This window comes from Lepisma saccharinum, chromosome 12 (assembly GCF_977018435.1).
Source record: "Lepisma saccharinum chromosome 12, izLepSacc3.1, whole genome shotgun sequence".
Lineage (NCBI taxonomy): Eukaryota > Metazoa > Arthropoda > Insecta > Zygentoma > Lepismatidae > Lepisma > Lepisma saccharinum.
In genome coordinates, this window is record NC_139240.1 from 66,365,300 (window position 1) to 66,386,432 (window position 21,133).

At 37.0% G+C, this 21,133-nt stretch overlaps 1 protein-coding gene across 6 annotated transcripts in view; it reads right to left on the reverse strand.

Annotated features, from left to right (window-relative positions):
- The window catches only part of aPKC (protein kinase C iota type), a 705,832-nt gene that overhangs the window by 172,279 nt on the left and 512,420 nt on the right, over nucleotides 1–21,133 (reverse strand). For all 6 annotated transcript variants that reach the window (XM_083132551.1, XM_083132548.1, XM_083132549.1 and 3 more), the window contains one exon: nucleotides 12,719–12,888. In XM_083132551.1, coding sequence (XP_082988677.1) covers nucleotides 12,719–12,888 — 170 coding nt within the window. The remainder of the gene's footprint in view (nucleotides 1–12,718; nucleotides 12,889–21,133) is intronic.

A 21,133-nucleotide genomic window follows, 5' to 3' on the forward strand; every position in this document is an offset into this window, starting at 1 on the left:
CCTGAAATAGGATAACATAGATCCCTGTTTCATCTCCTGATAAAAGTGGAGGGATGTTCGGGCGATATGGCTTGAGGCCTTGTCCATATGAATGTGCCCCTGTTCAGTGTCCTCTCCATACAAACAAGGGATGTCTGTACTGAAAATGGGGGTCATAATGGATGACTGAAAGAAGGCTGCATCCACCTTCACATTTCTGTCCACCTTACATATCGGCAACTTTCCCGCAAAACTGAATCTGTTGACAACCATGAAACTCCATGAAAAAGTATCCAGGCAGTAGCGAACAAAGTTGATGTGCCTTGCCATCGGTGTTACGGAACATAATTGCATTCAGCAATGTAGTGCTGCAGGAGGTGGTGCACGTGGGCCTTGTGAATGCACCGCAGCCTGAGATGTTTATGGATGGTCGTGTTCACAGTGGAAAGAGCCATACGTGCCTTCCTGGGCAGCTCACGCTGTGTTTGTTGGTGAATTTTCCTGGCATGCCATTCACCGAATCTCTCGAAGCACAACGGGCGATACTTTCGCTGGTGTCCTCTTACATGCGTTTTTTGTGGGCAAATGTTTACCGAAGGCCCTTGTTGCGTGCACATGGCCACTATCTCTTGCACAGTGTTTTTTCCGACAGACAAACCATTCTCCTGACACTGTTTTACTATTCGGTCACGTGAGAAATGTACATGGAAAAGGATATTGATGTACCCTTCCCAATAACAGTCACTTTTGGTGCCATTTGACCGCCAAGTGCATGACACACTGGCACCTGAAAGCTGCAATACACGACTGATAACAACAGGTGCACCATCACTTCGGCTCAATCCCACAGATGGCAGTGGCGTCGCAAAGCTATTTGGATATATCTAGAACAACATTCTGTAACACGCTCAGACACATATTAAGAGAATGAACGAACACGTAACTTAAAATCTGCAATTACGATAGCCCTCCGAAGACCAAAATCTGCTAGGAGGCTTTTCAGTATGCGACAACTGTTCACTGCAACAATACTAGGTTAACACAAAAAATTGTGATCAAACCAGGCTCCACTCACACCGAAGGCAAGAGTGTAACCACCAGGTTACACAGGAACCCCTAACTTGCACTTTAAGTTATAAGCAACTTGAAAATTCTGGCTCGGAGCATGCAAAAAGCTTCACATATATATTTCAAAGAAATAAATTACTACACATGCACATGCTGTTAGTAGAAGCGTACTTTCCAATTAAGCAAATTTTACACTTTACAAAGGATATGTACATTTAAATACAAATGACAGTCTTGGTGACGTAATGTTAGTTCTCTGTATGGAAGATTCGACATTATTACAAAGAACACGCCTCCTGACAAAAACCCACTTGCATGCTTTTATGTAACGACAGAGCAACAGTTAGACAGAAGACACACACATATACACACAACACAAATGTTACACATGAATACACATATGTAACGAATTACTTGTACATATTGGAAAATTCTAATTTTTTTTTTTTTTTTTTTCAAATTAAGTTTTTACAAGAGTATTAATTCTGTACAGAAAATATACAGCCAGTGTTGAAAGTTCTTCGGATCTCATGTATTTAAGAGTTACTTGAGAAACATACATATTGACAACTGAATGTTTAGTGAAGTAATTGCAAATGTAATTGTGACTAGGAAAGCCTACAATTGAACATTATTAAAAGAATTATTTCACCAAACATCCATAAAAAAAATGATATGATATTCAACTGTTGGTTACACTCAAATGACTAATTCAATAGTTTCATAAGAACATGACCTAAAATTTTTACTGAAATGACCTATGAAGTTACTTCTTGAGATATTAAAGTGTAAGGTTGGATTTTTTTATTAAATGACAAGATTTGACAGGTGAAAGTACTTGAATAATTGGACACAACTGGCTGTTTGGTCAATTCAACTACTGAAACGATGGGGGCAAACAATGAAATGCTATTGTATTCAGTCAATGTAAAAGATTAATTCTTCATAGTAGAATTTTGGGAGAAGTAAATATGACCAAAATACCCATGAAGGGGCAAAATGAAGGTAAGAAAACATAAAAAATATAAAAATGCATTGAAAATATTTTAAAATACTACAAAATTACCAGTACGAAATAAAAATACTTTTTTTATATAAAAAAGTTGATTGTTTTCCAAGATATCAAAAGGATAACATTTTATTAACTTCCAAGCCCTGCTTAATATAATTAAACATATAAAACGTATGAAAATACGCAACTCACTGTGAAGAGAATTTTAGAAAGAAGTTTAAGAGACATTGTGAAAATCTCGAAGCCAAATGGAAAACCACTTTAACTGACTTAAATGGTACTATTTAAATTACAGCAGAAGACATTTTTTAATAAAGGTGACTTATGTTTTGTACAGGTGCATTGTATGAAAGAATTATAACTAATACAGGACAATATTTACACTTTCTACAATGACGTAAGATAATAATTATACACAAAAATTTACATGAAATCTTTACTCTGATTCAGCAGAAGGTACAAGACAGACAAAATAAGAGAAAGATGAATATTGGGTGAGGTTTTGATTCAGGAGGGATATTGATGTGAAATTTTACACTCGTATTTTTGAAGCAAAATGGCAACATAATTTTGCTACTACAGGTCAAAAATAAAACATTGTCATTTCTTTCATTCCATCATCTCCCTCCCTCGGCTCCCCTCGGATGTCAATACCGGAACACATACCCTAGGAACCAGGATTTATGTTATAACATTTTTTTAAAATTTGGCATCGGATTGAATACTGGAGTGAGATCTTTATGTACCTCATGAAAATCAGATGAAATAGACGAACTTGATAAGGCATATTTTGACATACGTGGGCGTACCCAAAAGAAACCGAACTAATTTTGTGGTGGACAGAGCTTTTGTAGTACCGCGTTTTGCCACTAGGAACGCATAGAGTGAACCTGCCTGAGTCTGTAAGCCGAGTGCCGTCGCTGAAGCAGGTCAGGACATGTTTCGGTGGAGTTTAGAGTGACAGCTGTTTTGTGTGATCGTCGTTTTTGCAATGGCTGATTTTCAGGAACAGCGTGCGGTGATGAAATTCTGCTTTTTGCTCAGAAAGAGTGGAACAGAAACTTTTGAAATGTTAAAAATGGCGTACAAGGACGATGCTATGGGGAAAACTCAAGTGTTTGAGTGGTTTTCCCATTTCAAAAATGGTGAAATGTCAATTGATGACAAACCTCATTCTGGTCGTTCTTCCACGGCCCGAACACATGACAATGTTGAAAAAATTTGTGAAATCATCAACGAAGATCGACAACGGATCATTGAACAAATTGTGGAGCTGTCGGGAGTGACTTGGAGTTCAGTGCAGCGAAGTTTTGAAACGATTGCGCAACAGTGTGCAGCGGAAGTGGCCCGATTTGTCGCAGTCTGGTGACTGGTTTTTCCATCATGACAATGCCCCGGCTCACACAGTCGTGTCTGTACGACAATTCTTGACCAAAAATGGTATGACCCCTGTTCCTCACCCCCCATACTCACCCGACCTTGCCCCGTGCAACTTTTTTTTGTTTCCTAGAATGAAAGGAGACATGAAAGGAAAGTGTTTTGCTGATGTTGCCGAGGTGAAGAAAAACACGATGGAGGCGCTGTCACGCATCACAAAAGATGACTTTAAAAAATGTTTTGAAAAATGGAATCAAAGATTGGACAAGTGTCTTAATGCAAGTGGAGAGTACTTTGAAGGGGATTGAAGGTTTGTATTTTAAATTGTGAATAAATAAGTTCACAAAAAAATTAGTTCGGTTTCTTTTGGGTAAGCCCACGTATAATACCAATTTAGCCTTTTTACAACTTATTCAATTTTCTCGTAATATGACATTTTTCTATAATTTCGTAATTGTCTTGCATATAATTGGTTATTTTATAATTTATGCTTCATACCTTTAGCGTGATAGGTAGTTTATATTATCAATGGCAGGATAAGGAAATTACGGACAAAGAAATTAAAAGTAGATGCCATCTTCTCTTACCAACTACTACAGAACAATAATCCCCCCCCCCCACTTTTTCATCCTGCCAACAATTGATAGCCATGCAAACAATATTGAGGAAAAATGTTACCCGTCATTGTTATGTGGGCACGAGAATACAAGTTTCAATTGTTCTCATTTCTTTACCTTTTTTTCGCTTCTCACAACTATCAGTCAAAAGTAAAAATAACATTCGGTACATGACAGCCTTTACTCTATTGGTAATCAATTGAGTATGGGAGTTTTAAGAAAGATCACTTGTCGTTTGAGTCAGGAATGCATGAACGCGTATACTCTGTCCCCGGTATCTGTGGAGTAGGCGAACGAAAACGAGAGATGGCTCCACTACACAATTTCCACAAGGTGTAAATCTGACATAATAGTACATGAAGCTTAGAATAATTGCAGTGAACATCATGATTCTTCGGTTAAAGAGATTCTGACTTCATTTAAAACCCCACCCTAGTCTATCTTCCCTCGAAGATCCTGACTTCCCTAATAATTGGAAATTCGAAAGTTCTGTTGGCTTTACTGTAAATATTTCTGCATTTTTGTGATATTTTTCAATTTTTATGACATAATTACATAGTAACACTGTTAAGCCTTGTTTCCATGTTAATAAAACATTAAAATGCTGATCAAGGCAAACTTTTATAGTATAAAAAATATACATAAAAACGTAACGTTTCCACCCTCTAACAGGGTTGTCTTCAGACGAATATTCACAATAAATTGATGAAAGATACAACCATCATCTTATATATACACTCCCAGTACAGGGTCCATACACAAAAGAACAGGAAGGCACCAGTCCTTATCCTAGGACGTTTCCTGTCAGGAATTCCTGAGTGTGGAATCTCCTGACAGGTAACTGACACTACCTGACAGGTGCCAGAAGTGGAGGAATTGATAATGCACACTCTCTCACCAGTCACCTGTCAGGTAGTGTCAGCAGTGGCGGATTACCAAATAGGCCCACTAGGCACGTGCCTAGGGGCGGCAAATCTTTTTTCCAGAATATCAAGAATAATAAAAAGTGTCTTACGTAGACAGTGACAATTTAGACCTATGAAACCAATGTTTCAAATCAACGGTTTGCAACACTTTCGCTTCATACAAAAGAAACCTTGATGTATCGGATTTATGTGTTATCAAGAAATGTTTCGTCTGCTCTGCCTTCTTCAGGCGCCAATCAATTTGTTTTAACCCGCTGTGGCTTTTATCGCTTACAATGACAATGCAAGCTGCCCAGACTTGCTTGGTTTGTTCTTGTAAATACATATCCCTCGATCTTCCACTAAGCGTTTGTTAATGGTCAGGCAGGAAAGAAGACTGATTGTTTGAAACTCGCATCTGTAACAATGCCAGTCTTAAAAAAAAAAATAAACACATAAACACTGCTGATAAGTGAGTGAGTGAGTGAGTGCAGCTTTCGCGTGGACCGCAACTAGTTTTTGTCTTACTGTATTCTCTAGCTGGTGCATTCAGTTTGTTGCTACTGCGTTTGCGATTTGGTGTTTTTCTTTTTTACGCAGCAGGCAGCATGAAGTGAACAAAGCTAAGTGGGGTGGTTTATCGTAAACTTGCAAACAAAAAGCGTGAAAGAGTAACAACCTTACAGAAAAAGCTTGGTACAGTGGACACTTTTTTTAGGTGAAAGGAACAAGTGATTTTCGAAAGGAGTTCAAAAATTGAAGAGGAAGTGGCTACATCGAGTGAACTCTGTGAAACGCAAAATGTCGAAAATATTGTGGATTTACTGGAGGAAGAAAGTGCACCTGAGGTAGTGTCCCCTCAGTTCGTGGGAGTTCCTGATTGTGACAGTGAGAGTGCAAATTTCGTTAGTGACGATCCTGCCGAGTGGTGTCTGAATGAGTCTACAATTGACATTCTTCTAAGACGTGGAATTAATCAGAATGCTGAAAACGATTTTTCTAAATCGCAAAGACTCATAGCAGGTAAGACAAGATTTTTAAATAATAGTGTTTTTCTTTCGTAAACTTGTAAATGGCGAATCAATTTTGCGGAATTATTTGGTATATTCATACAGCACTGGTGCCGTTTATTGTGCATCATGCAGGTTGTTCAAGGGCAAGACAAACATTGCAACTCACGGCATTTCAGACTGGAAAACATTTCAAATATTCTAGCATCACACGAAAATTCTGAAGAACACAAAAACTGCGAGTTGGCACCCTTAACAAGGCAGAAATCTGTTGGGACCTTGGAGAACCATTTTCAATCACATATTCAGACGGAACTTACGTACTGGGTTAGTGTCTTAAGAAGAGTTTTTGCTGTCGTAAAGAAGTTGACAAGTCGTGGGCTTCCCTTACGTGGTCACGAAGAAAAATTCCTTTCTCTGCACAACGGGCAATACATGATGTCTCTAGAGCTTATTGACGAGTTTGATCCATTTCTTGCAGAACACACTGAACGGTATGGAAATCCGGGGAAAGGTCATACAAGCTACTTGTCTTCTACAATTTGTGATGAAGTTATTGAACTGCTTGCTGATAGAGTGAGAAAAGAAATTATTAATGAAATAAAACAAAGCAAATATTTCTCCATGATTGTTGATTCAACTCCGGATATTTCGCATACTGATCAGTTAGCTTTTGCGTTAAGATGTGAATGAAGATGGTAAACCTGTTGAAAGGTTTCTTTCGTTTCCGTCAAATCCAGGTCACAAGTCTGAAAATCTAGCCGAAGCTGTAATAGATATTTTGACCATACATTCTACTGACCTTATTAATTGCAGAGGTCAGTCGGACGGCAATGACAGCAATATGTCGGGGGCATCTACAGGTTTACAGGCTTGAATTAAAGGAATAAATTCTAAAGCATATTATGTGCCCTGTGCAGCTCATTCTTTGAATTTGGTTGGAAGTAGTGCAGCAAGCAGTTGTAGGGAAGCATGTTCTCTTTTCACTATGCTTCAAAATATTTACAATTTTTTTTCCCCAGTTCAACAAAACGCTGGAACTTGCTTCTTTCATGTATCCAGGAAGCAAAACACTAAAATCCTTACAGACACGTTGGTCAGCACGAGAGGAGGCTTGTACATGTATATATGAAAACTGGGATAGTGTAATGAAAGCCCTTACTCATGTGAGCGATGATCTTTTTGAGAAACCACTAGTTCGAAATGAGGCCTTATCCCTCTTGAATCAACTAAAGAAGCTGGAGACAACTTTCATGATCACTATTTGGAAGGATATACTGCAGAGATTCCAGAGTGTCGCCGTGAAATTACAAAGTGTCAACATAGATTTAACAATAGTACACGATTTATTTGAATCACTTGTGAACTTTATAACTTCTCTTCGTGACATATTCGACTCTTATGAGCAAAAATCCATGGAGAAAACTCATATGGATTACGAGCGTAGTTATAAAAGGTTTAGAAAACGTAACATTCAAGCCGATGAAGTAAGAGACAATGAGGTTGTTCTAACAGTAAGAGAAAAATTTAAAGTTGAGGTGTTTCTTCCCATTCTTGATAAATTGCACGCTGAATTAATTAGAAGAAAAGAAAGCTATAAATTAATGTCGGACAACTTCATGATTTTCAGTAAGTTTTTGCAAAGTTCTTCTTGTGTCATTTCTGAACGTGCAGCTAACCTTCAGGCTGCGTATCAACCTTTCCAAACGAGTGTGTGCATTTTGCGGGGCTTCTGAAGACCAGAGGAATCTGTGACTCGCCAGCAGAAATGTTAGCCTTTGTACGGAAAGAAAAGTTGCAGTCTGTGCTTCCAAATGTAGACATTGCATTAAGAATATTTTTGTGTACTGCCGTAACAAACTGTTCAGCGGAACGTTCGTTTTCGGCCCTAAAAAGACTGAAGACTTATCTCCGTTCAACCATGTGTAATAAAAGACTGAACGAGTTATCTATTCTCCACATCGAAACAGACATCTTGACTGATGGACACATCAACTTTGAAGAACTTATACACGAGTTTGCAGCAACAAAAGTGAGGCGGAAGCGGCTTCATTTATGACTGGTGAGTGGTGAATTTAATTTCTCAATACATTACATAATTTTAGGTATAGCACATACAGAAAATGAATTGTTTGTTATTGATTTTTATCCTTTGTTTTCTATTTCAGTATGTTCACTAATTTTTATATTAGCCTGTAAAAATACTGCAAATAAGTTTTGAGAAGGGCGCAAATTAAGTTTGTGCCTAGGGGCGGTGAGGAAGCTTAATCTGCCACTGAGTGTCAGTTACCTGTCAGGAGATTCCACACTCAGGAATTCCTGACAGGAAATGTCCTAGGATAAGGACTGGTGCCTTCCTGTTCTTTTGTGTATGGACCCTGTACTGGGAGTGTATATATAAGATGATGGTTGTATCTTTCATCAATTTATTGTGAATATTCGTCTGAAGACAACCCTGTTAGAGGGTGAAAACGTTACATTTTTATGTATATTTTTTATAGTATAAAAGTTTGCCTTCGTCAGCATTTCAATGTTTCATAATTACATACATATTTTACAGTTTTATAGGACATAAAGTCCTGGGCCCTACACGTAACTAAAGCTGGGACCTTGCTCTTCCTGTTTCTGTTTGAAGAACATTTCTGTAGCAATCAGGAATGTTAGGAAGCTCTAAACAAATAAGGACACTAATTATATCTGAACAAAAACAAAACAAATGGAACGCAAACAATTACTAAGTGACAACAGAAAGAAGCGAAAGAAGAAAGGTTGGTATGGAAAGGTGAACTGATCCTCTACTTTGCATTCATATATAGCAGGGATGGAACTCATCAATTAATACTCAATTGGTATGAGCCAATACACATATATCGGTGTATTATTTATTGGTAAATTTGCCAATTATTTTACTGCTCCGATATATCAATAAATAGATTGTAATTTAACATAAAATTATGCCATATTGCTACATTTTCATAAATATAAAAAAGTAATTCATACAGCCTGCTTTTGTGGAGAAGATGTATACATATGCAGTACTTAGACCACCATTAAGCCTTGTTTCCATGATATAAAAAGCTCAATATGCTGACCAAGACAGTAATTTATTTTATTAAAAACATAAACTAAACGTAATGTTTCAACCTTATAGCAAGGTCTTCTTCAGACTCTGCACCAAGTATAAAAGTAACAAGATACAAAAACAGGACGATTTATATACACAAACATTACTCCCCTCCAGACTATTAGAAACACAACCACATTCTATATGGAAGTAAATATGTTTAGCCTTTTAGGTGAAAATACAGTTGACAAGGGAAAGCCACCTGCTGGAATGTTCCAGAACAACTTTCTAATAGTCTGGAGGGGAGTAATGTTTGTGTATATATATCGTCCTATTTTGTACCTTGTTACATTTGTACAGTCATGGACACTTCTGGGTTGTAGAGATTCCATTGAAAGTCAATGGGATTATTACAACCCAGAAGTGTCCGTGACTGTACTTGGAACAGTGTCTGAAGAAGACCTTGCTATAAGGTTGAAACGTTACGTTTAGTTTATGTTTTATAATAAAATTAAATTACTGCCTTGGTCAGCTTATTGAGTTTTTTATGCAGTACTTTTATAACGAAAAAAAATGTTACAGTCACATCAAATAAGGAGGTGAATAAACCATGCAGGTTTTTTATGGAATATTTGCAATTCTATGTTGGATCTGTAGAAGTTAGTGAAAAATGGGAGATGAGTGGGAAAGTCTTCTTCTATTATGTTTGTCAGAAGGAGATAAGAATAATTTACTTCATTTTCAGACTTAAATAAAGGAACCATATCTAATATTCCCATCACAACATGGCTCCCATTATGCCATGTAATATTATACATGTTTCTCAACCTACAGACTAGAGGATACAAAATAATGTAAGACACTGACTGCTGGAAATATTTTCATTGAATATTGCTGCATGAATTGTTTTTTAATAGTTTTGATGTGACATTTTCAGGATAAGTGGATATCTTTAGACATTTATTTGCTGGTTTCTTACCTTTTCTTTCTATTCTGGACGATAGCAGTATTATTTTCATAATTGTTGGTTTCTATCAGGTGGTTATAATTAAAGTGACGGTGTTCCGAGTGGTACAGCACGGGCTGTAATGAGAGTAGCAGTCTGAAACTTCGTAGATATGCTAATGAAGCAATGCGCTCGCGAATTATGCAAAAAAAAAAAAAATAGTTCCAATTCTCGCCACCAGGGTAAAAAATGGCGCTGTAAGCAGTCAAAACTTGGTATAGTTACAGGAAAAACACTATAAATCGCAGAAAACAATACTCTTTGTAATAAAATATCGCTATAATTTCACTATTCGAATTACATGAACATTACTAAAGGAAAAAGCAACAAGCGTCACAAACAACAACCAGGGAGCTCACACAATGGTTAGGCAATGTCACCGACTTTGACGTCAGAGTTAGGGAAAATTCCACGTTTTGACTGCTTACAGCGCCAATTTTTACCCTGGTGGCGAGAATTGGAACTATTTTTTTTTTTTTTTTTTCATAATTCGCGAGCGCATTGCTTCATTAGCATATCTACGAAGTTTCAGACTGCTACTCTCATTACAGCCCGTGCTGTACCACTCTGAACACCGTCACTTAAATTATAACCACCTGGTATTTTGCATACTTTGGTGCAAATCTTTTAGGTTTTGATTAGGATTGAGACGATACTGATGGCGATGTATCAACCAATATCAGCGGTATCGGTATTGATAAGTATTGGTTGGAAATTATTTACCAATATCGATCAATATTTTTCTGATGTTTTTGACTTTCACAAGATCCACAATTAAATTTAATTATCCTAGAAATTATGCAAAATTTGAAGTTTCCTTTTATTTGCACTAGTTTTGCATGAAACACTTGATTTTGTGACTGCACAACATGTATCTTAATATTCTGATGTAATTCTTCACGGTTGGTAGGGCATGTGACTACCAAGCGGGAGACCTAGACTCAATTTCCGGGGTGGGTGATCAAAGTTCGGAATTTTTCCAACCCTGTCCCTTGACACGTCCTTTCCTCTTGTACAAATATTTATTGCTATTAATTACCCTTCTTGTTGCACAAATGTTTATTGTTCTTTCCTAATTACCTATCTCGTTGTGCAAATGTTTATTGTTATTAATCTTAATCTCTGTTATTCATTTTGTGATTCTTGTGGTATTTAATATTTAAACCTATCACTGATAATGTCAGGATAGTGACTGACCTTTATGAACATATCTTGTATGAGCTGTTGCCATGGGAATTAAGATTGTGTTTTGTCTTGACTTCAGTTCGAACTTTGGAGTTTTAAAAGAGTGGTCAAGTTGAATTATAAGAAGCTGTTATTTCTTTGAGTGAAATGGATTTTTTGCACGTAAGCATTTCTCTTGCTAAGAAGTAAAGGTAACGATTAGATATACCGGAAACACATTTCTTGAAATTTACAGGAGAAAAGACGAGAAAGTACTTACGGAATTTAGTTCTTGTGGACTTTCTGAAGCTGGGAAGTGTGTTTTTTTGAATTGTTGAAGTTATTTGGCCTGTAAATAAGATATTTTTCGACATTCATGTATCTCCGTTGCACGATAGCTCGTGACACCATTACCGTCTACTACGTGAATCAAATGTTCCATGCATTTGATTACGTAACCCCCTGTCAGTGTAGCAACCACGCGGTAGTTTTACAAGATGACGTGTGAGCGGGATTTTTTTTTCCAATTTAATTTTCTATGTTTGACTAACCTATTTGAACCTAACCTTCCGTGAATGGTTTGTGGATCAATTTTCGCTTAAAAACTTTTTGTGAAAAGTTTGTGTGGCATTTATTGGTTCATAAGTTTGGAAACACTGCATATCAGCTGGCGATAGACAACGTGAGTCAAAATTTGGCCGCCAATTAGCAACGACCAATAAATACTTATGTTAAAAATAACACTTTTTTCATTGAAAAACAAGTAATCCCTAGTTGAAAAATGTTCCGCTATGCATATGAGGTAAGTAGAAATGAATTTTATTTAAAAATAAACGAGTTAAATGTGTTTCCGGTATATCTAACTAGTACCAAAGTAAAATATACTTCTATTCTCTTAGTGAAAACTTGACTTTCATTTTTATTTGACGAACGAACAGAGATATTATTACCCAATACCCTGAGAGGCATCATGCGAATGCTGCGAGTCGTCATGTGATCATTTTTATTGTGCGTTAGTTAAATAATCATGTTCTCTTGACTGAAAGAACGTGTCACCCTGCATAAAGTGACTCTGGGGCTCACCTAGCCTCAGATCAATGGTTATCTGGTGGCAATCCTGGGGGGTAAAGGTGGCAGAATCATGGTGCTGATCACAACACCTCCAAAATGGCGGAGATCAAGAATGTGTGAGCCCCTACCCCCACATTCCCTAAATGTGCCTTCATGGCACCATGCTATATACACGGGGAACTTTACCTTTACTCCAATTCATGAATATTGTGAAGCAAAACTCTTGATAAATTAATGCATATAAATTGGAGTGGAATACTTGGACATTAACATTAAACAATATCTTGAGCAACTTTTAATTATCACAATTTGCAAGCATTAATTTGTGTTGGTTCAAAGTGGTATCAACTCAGCCCTCTTTTAGCTGATTTTTTTGCCGTCAATCAATATAAATATAATTAATTGTTAATCCTTAGTAGCTAAGTTATACATAAATTCCACTTACCATTTCCCAGTCGATGCTTTTGAAAAAGGGATGATTAGCAATATCTAAGAAACCAGTCTCCCTGTGACAGCCTAGCCTATCAGCGGGATTCTTGTTGAGGAAACCTTTAAGGACTGAGGCAGCTTTCACAGACAGCGATCGAGGTATTCGGATAGTTTTCTCCAAAATAACTACGAGAAAGACAAAGCGCCATGTAAGAAAGAGATTATTTGATTAAAGTTTATTCACAGTTACTCAGATAATAAAATCCACACTTTACAGCATGGACGTCCGCAGGATTTTTTCCAGGGAGGGGCAAGGAAGGTATATTTTTCCAGGGGGGGGGCAACATGGCATATTTTCCCCAATAATAGTGTTCATCCCTCAAAAAAACATTGCTTAATTGAATTCATCATGTTCGTGCAATAATTAACACACATTATTGCGGCTGAAATTAAATTATATGTGTGAAATATGTAATTTTTGGTTGACTTTCGTTTTCCAGGGGGGGCCACGGCCACCCCTTCCGGACACCCATGCTTTACAGTAGTGTCTTGATAATCCGATGTTCCATATAAGGGTCAGATAAGTGGGTTCGTGATGGGAACAATGCAATGTCCACAAGCAGAAGTGTAAGTCCAATATTGTTTAATGGACCATATTAGTGTGATGTCACACTTGAAGACCAAGTCCAAACAAACACATCTTTTAGCCTATTTACAACCATTGAGTTTACTTACCATTGCAAAGGTTAACTCTAAGAATTGTGACACCACTGATAAAACAAAATTGTGATGTGTATTTGCTACCTTCATTTGGTGCAAAGGTACATAAACCTTAAACTTAAAACTCAGCTAGCTTATCTACAGGGTAGGGTTCTTTGTAGACAACGAAACCAGACAGGATGCCTTCCAATGGAGACGTTTAAATGAATATATTATTTAAACACAGGATACATGGAGTAAGAATATTTACATGATAAGCTACTTTCTTCTATGCTTTTTATTATTTTATTTTCTCTATCTGTATATTCTTCTATCTTTACTTCCTTCTCAATGGACAGATCTGGATCTGGACTTCCTTCTTAATGGACGGTCTGGATCGGGACTTCCTTCTCAATGGACGGTCTGGATCGGGACTTCCTTCTCAATGGACAGTCTGGATCGGGACTTCCTTCTTAATGGACGGTCTGGATCTGGACTTCCTTCTCAATGGACAGATCTGGATCTGGACTTCCTTCTTAATGGACGGTCTGGATCTGGACTTCCTTCTTAATGGACGGTCTGGATCTGGACTTCCTTCTCAATGGATTTCAATTTATTTATGTTTTGACTATTTAACGAATTCCTTTACCCTTTTCCAACCTTTTCCTCTAAGCTTTGGGAATAATACTAATATCCTCCCTTGGGTCTGCGATCGGAACGCGCCACCACTAACTAGGTACAACAGAGTGTATACTTGGTGCAGCCGATTGACATGCGCATCCAAGTAGGTGCTACAGTTAAACTGCGCAACCAAAAAGTGCTGTGGGGCGTCGATCAGAACGCGCTCGCCACTGATGTAAACAAAATTTCCGCTACGGGAATGGTAAATCAATCATACAGATGCAATATCTGTTCAAAGACACAAACTTGTATCAGTGCTTTGACTTCCTTAATTTTCATATTAACTTACATGTGATCATTGATTTGATTTATAAGATATATATATTAATTTACTTCTTTCATATTTATTTTTTGTCTTCTTATAATATATTCTATTGTTTTTCATCTTTCCGATTTGCTTTGTTCTTATTTATAAAGTTATTCACATATATTATGCCAATTCTTAACCTTGCACGCCTGGTGCTGCCATCTCTATTCGTCTTTGGCAAACTATTCACATTACTTGGTCCTATAGGGTACGTAACACAATATTCCCCCCGTTGGCCATAAAAAAAAATTGTCGTAATATATATATATATGCAGATACATTTTTTTTCCAAATTATATATGTACAAGTATATTATTTCTTCTTGACGCTTTCTTTCTTCTCTTCTGTACAATTATATCTTCTAATGTTATCTAAATTCTCTCTCCTTTCTACATCTGTTTTTATGTGCTTTAGAAGAACTGTATTTCTAAAAGTACTTATCACTTCATATGGGCCTTCATTTCTACAGCTTACATTGCTTTTCACTTTCACTGTGAAATTATATCTCCTGGCATGCAGCATTTTTCCTCATCTCTCGATTTATCTCTTCTTTCTATTTTCGTTCCTAGATATCTTTTCACCGTTCCGGAAATATTCGTGACATCTTAAGTTATTTCTAGTTACAAAATATAATTCTTCAATAGTTCATCTCCTGCAAGTCTGCTCATCTGTTCTCTCCAAAATAGTCTTTACTTGACGATGTCCTGCAAAAATAGTAATTTTCGTTTCACCCTTTTCTTCTTTCAGCAATCTCTCTACAGATTATCAGTTAGCTCAGATTTTTCCGTTTCAAAGAACTCTCTCTCTTCTCTAAGTTGACCATCTAAGTGTTTTTATCAGCTACAATAATTCTTCACATCAGCCTTAACTTCATATCAGCATGTATCTAGATATATTTATTTTCTGTGATTACAACCCATTCTCGGAATACAACCGATTCTTCTTTAACTTCTGGGATTACAACCCGTTTCATTTGCACTTTTCTAAATACACGATGACTTTTAATCGTCTAAGCTTACAAAGAATATGTTTTACTGATACTATTCGATCTTCTTTCATATTTTCTTCTCCTTTCCCTGAGAGTTTTCTTCATGATTAACTTCCTTCTGTGCCTAACTGTTCTCTTCTTTCTCTTCTGTTCGTACAATTGAAAAGTTTACATCCATTTTCCATATTACTTTCTTTGGCATCTCTTCTTTTTACAGGTATGATCTTTCACTACAGGTCTCATTGTTTAATGGAGTGGTGACATAAATTAGCACTCATTATTCTTTCTTAAGATATCACTTGCAGAATAGTCTTTTCTCCAACGATGACTATCATATATATACATATATCTTTTTACAGGAACTAACATTAAAGAACTAAAATTTTCTTCTTTCAAATAGATCATTACTATTTGCCCAAACTAATAATTCCACGAATTTTTCTTCTGGTGAACTGGAACCTTTTCATACACTTTATTAATTCTAGAAACGCTTGCCAGTCTGTAAATCAAAACATCTCCTTACTTTGCACTAGTCAGTTTTATTTGTTCCTTCCGATTCTTTCAGATACCCGTTGCTTGTCACTATCTTGTTTTCTTTTTCTCTTCCTCTTTTTCTTCTCTTTCTTCTTTTTTCTATTCTTCTCAAGATCCTTCTTCCTCCTCTTCCAACTTTCTTCTAATAAAGAAATTACTTTCATTTCTCTCTTCTTCCAATCTAGTTTCTGCCAAGACTTCTTCTGTTCTAGATCTTCATCAAATGCATGATGCTCTCCTTGTCTTTCCCGTCTCGTCTTCTTCTTCCTTCTCTTTGGCGAAGTAGCATCAAAATCCATTTGATCTATGCCGACCCTTTTTAGCGAATTCTTAACTTTCTTCAGGTTCCTTTCTATTTTTAATTTCTTTCTCTTCCTCTTCTTCCATGTCTTTACGTGAATATATCTAAATCTCATTTTACTTCTCTTTCTTCTTTGTTTACATCTTCTGCTCGGCTTATGCTTATTTTCTTCCTCCGTCAGAGACTCGTCACTTGAACTTTCTTCTTTCATCTTCATTTCGACATTGATCTCTTCATCATTACATTGACAACTAAATTTTTCATCTCTTTCTATTCCTCTTTCATCCTCTTCTATTTTCTCATCTTCCTCTTCTTGGACCTCTTTATGTTCCTGAGTGTTTTCTTCTCTAAACCTTATAGCTACTTCTTCTATCTTGCTGTTATGCTCGTCATTGAAACTTTCCTCTTTCATCTTCCAACTTCTATATTCTATAAGGACCTTCGATTCTTCTATCTTGTTTTCGTTTTCGTCTATTCTGCAAACATCTACTTCTGTCTTGCTGTCATTTTCTTCTGTTCTTGAAACAGCTACTTCTATCTTGTCTTCGTTTTCTGCTATTCTGGAAACATCTACTTCTATCTTGCTGTCATTTTCTTCTGTTCTTGAAACAGCTATTTCTGTGTGAGAATCGCTTTCCCCAATTTTACTTTCCGGACTTTCATTTCTTCGTTCATTTTCTTCTCTCAAGATCCTTCTGTGCCTAATTATATTCAACTCCTCGCATGTTTTATTGTAATTTTCTATCATCATCAATAACTTCTGGCACATTTCCATCACGGTCATTTCTTCTATTTTCTCTTGTTTTTCCTTCATTGTAGCTTCCCCATTCTCCTTTCCATCTTTATCCTTTTCCTCCATTTTCAATTATTCTTTCTCTCTTCGCTGTCTGGTTCCTAATTCTCTAGCCCTATAAGTTGGTCGCCATTTATTTATGCTACCTTCATTTGGTGCAAAGGTACATAAACCTTAATCTTAAAACTCAGCTAGCTTATCTACAGGGTAGGGTTCTTTGTAGACAACGAAACCAGACAGGATGCCTTCCAATGGAGACGTTTAAACGAATATATTATTTAAACACAGGATACATGGAGTAAGAATATTTACATGATAAGCTACTTTCTTCTATGCTTTTTATTATTTTATTTTCTCTCTCTGTATATTCTTCTATCTGGACTTCCTTCTCAATGGACAGATCTGGATCTGGACTTCCTTCTTAATGGACGGTCTGGATCGGGACTTCCTTCTCAATGGACAGTCTGGATCGGTACTTCCTTCTTAATGGACGTTCTGGGTCGGGACTTCCTTCTTAATGGACGTTCTGGGTCGGGACTTCCTTCTTAATGGATGGTCTTGATCGGAACTTCCTTCTCAATGGACGGTCTGGATCTAGACTTCCTTCTTAATATGGAGGATATGGACTTCCTTCTCAATGGACGTTCTGGGTCGGGACTTCCTTCTTAATGGATGGTCTGGATCTGGACTTCCTTCTTAATGGACAGTCTGGATCGGGACTTCCTTCTCGTCTTTTTTGTTAACTTCCCTATGGATTTCAATTTAGATTTTGACTATTTTACGAATTCCTTTATCCTTTTATAACTTTTTCCTCCAAGCTTTGGGAATAATACTAATATCCTCCCTTGGGTCTGCGATCGGAACGCGCCACCACTAACTAGGTACAACAGAGTGTATACTTGGTGCAGCCGATTGACATGCGCATCCAAGTAGGTGCTACAGTTAAACTGCGCAACCAAAAAGTGCTGTGGGGCGTCGATCGGAACGCGCTCGCCACTGATGTAAACAAAATTTCCGCTATGGGAATGGTAAATCAACCAAACAGATGCAATATCTGTTCAAAGACACAAACTTGTATCAGTGCTTTGACTTCCTTAATTTTCATATTAACTTACATGTGATCATTGATTTGATTTATAAGATATATATATTAATTTACTTCTTTCATATTTATTTTTTGTCTTCTTATAATATATTCTATTGTTTTTCATCTTTCCGATTTGCTTTGTTCTTATTTATAAAGTTATTCACATATATTATGCCAATTCTTAACCTTGCACGCCTGGTGCTGCCATCTCTATTCGTCTTTGGCAAACTATTCACATTACTTGGTCCTATAGGGTACGTAACATATTGTACATTAATGTAAAGATGAGATTTCAGAGAATACGTCAATATATTACATATACCTTACAGATGAGAATGTAAAAATTAATTGGGAGTAGGAAATAAAGTAAAGAGAATGCTCCTCCCGGCGTCCGATTCAAAACAGCAGCCAATAGGCAGCTTCGCTGTAGTAACGTGAGGCTCCTGAACTCCCATCATACCTAGCGACATTGTCACTCTTGTTGGCTACAAGTTGAGCCCAGCTATGTTCGGAAGTGGTTCAGATGTAGAATGGCTGGAATTTCTTTAAAATTCATATTTTCTATTTTCCAGTTATTCTTTAACTTCTGCTCTGTACGGTATGTGTAATATATCAACGTATTCTCCGAAATCTCATCTTTACATGGCTGTATGATATGCATCACAATTTTGTTTCATAACTGTTGTCACAATATTTACATCTAACCGTTCCGATAAAAAATTCAATGATTTTGAATAGGAGAAAACCAGGTGTGCCTTTTGTTTAAACTCAAATCGTGCTCAGTTGTCTGCTGTGACATCACCAATAATATGGTCCATTGTTTCTTTCCCCCCTAACATCAATGTTGCTGTTCCGATCAATTTAAGTATGAGGGTCATTTGGAAAGTAACTTCCGTTTGGGTATAAAAGAAACACCAGGACATTATGAGAGTTTTTATTATATACAACTGAAAAAGAAAACTCTAAGATATTTTTCTACATAAGCACAGCTTCTGTTGAGACACTTATATTGGCGAACAAGGTTTACAATACCCATGTCAAAGAAATCTGCCACCTGTGCATTCAGCTATGAAAAATGCATGGCAACGGTGTTTTGGGACAGAAAAGGGATACTGTTAGTGGAGTTCCTGGAACGAGGCACAACAATCAACGCCCAAGTGTGTTGTGAAACCTTGAAGAAATTGCGACGAGCAATTCAAAACAGACAACGTGGCATGTTGAGTTCTGGGATTGTTCTCGTGCATGATAACGCTCGCCCACATACTGCTTCTTGAACCGAGAACCTTCTCCAACATTTTCAGTGGGATTATCACTCTTTCCAGAAATGAAGAAGTGGCTAGGGGCACAGTGCTTAAAAAATGACCAGGAGCTCAAGGACAGTGTTACTGCATGGCTGAATGCACAGGCGGCAGATTTCCTTGACATGGGTATTGAAAACCTTGTTCACCAATATGATAAGTCTCTCAACAGAAACGGTGCTTATGTAGAAAAATAGCTTAGAGTTGTCTCTTTCAGTCGTATATAATAAAAACTCTCACAATGTCCTGGTGTTTCTTTTATACCCAAATGGAAGTTACTTTCCGAATGACTCTTATACAAAGCTTTTTTTCTTCTTTCCTTTTTTTCCCAAGGCAGCTTCTGTGCCACCCACCCAAATTATCAGGACTCTACTGTACACATTAATTAAGTTATAATTAAGATTTTTACATTTACTAAATCACTGACAACCTCAAAGCATATTTGAATTAATCTTAATCCCTCTTCATACCCTTGTTAAAATTTAGTTCAAGTTTATTTTTGAATCCCTAAACGAGACCAGCCAGAGTTCATAGGTCAAAGACTTGAGCACTGCTAAAATTCCCATACAAATCTGTATGAATTTACTAAATTTAATACACTTTATTCGTTAATTGCAATTAAAAACTGCCTATAGACTGATGAAGTTTTCTTGGGATATCAACCAGGTGTTTTCCATGTAGGCTTCTGAGCTCTTTCAAAAGCTAACGTCACTCGCATCTTCAGGGATTGAAAATAACCTTTCTGGAAATCACCTGGTTGATATCTGGAGAAAACCTCTTCATCATTCGCTGACAGAAAAGCTTCAAAAATTATTTGCCTATACACTATTGTGCTTCTTTTTCTTCGTTTCAATGATCTGAACAGGTCTCACAACAGTGCAAAAAATATTCGAGCCATCAGACTTTGGTATAGGTATTAAAATATGAAAACATATTCGATTGCTTCTGCAATTTAATATTAGGAAACGTGTGAATATAAAGTATGTTCAGGATTGGAACATGCTTCTCTGTAGTGTCTTGCCTTTCACGGACGAAATGGATATGGATCGGAGGCTAGCGAGCCGGGAAGTAATGGCGCATCTGCAGGCATTTAGACCACAGCTGTATGCTGACCTTGGCACTGAATGCGTCAGTGCTTCAGTATACAGATAGCTGGTGTCCAGTTTGCATGTGTTTGTGAAGTGTTAAGGTGTTAACAAGTGCTTTTATATTGTTTTATTTTACTTTATGTATTACTGGTGCTTTTCTGCAGTCTAATAATGCCATGCTCTCCGTACAATTTTAAACAAGAAATTTTTATATGCGACTCTTACGTCATCACTAGGGCTCGGAAGTTGAGGAAATATCCTTTTTTTTTTATTTCCTAGTGTCCGAAGACGAGGCCCAACATAATATATGTTCATTTTGGGTCATTGTAGGCCAGAAAAAAGTGGGATTTATTTGTCCCTTTTTTGCCTTTTTTGGCGTTTTTTGGCTTATGGGTCCTTTTTTAACCTTTTTTAAGGTGTTAATGGCTTTTTTTTTTTGCAACTTCACCTTCTTTCGACTACGTTTTTACTGCCCATTCTCAATTAGAATCATCATCAGTTCATCACATCTTAAACATCCTTTCAGTAGTAAAGAAATTAAAAAAAATAAATAAATACATAAATATATTTGAACCATCCCTGAAACGAGAGAAAATCATTTCTGGAGGACTGAAGCAGGTACGGTACAAGGTCCATTAACCGTAACTTATCTGGA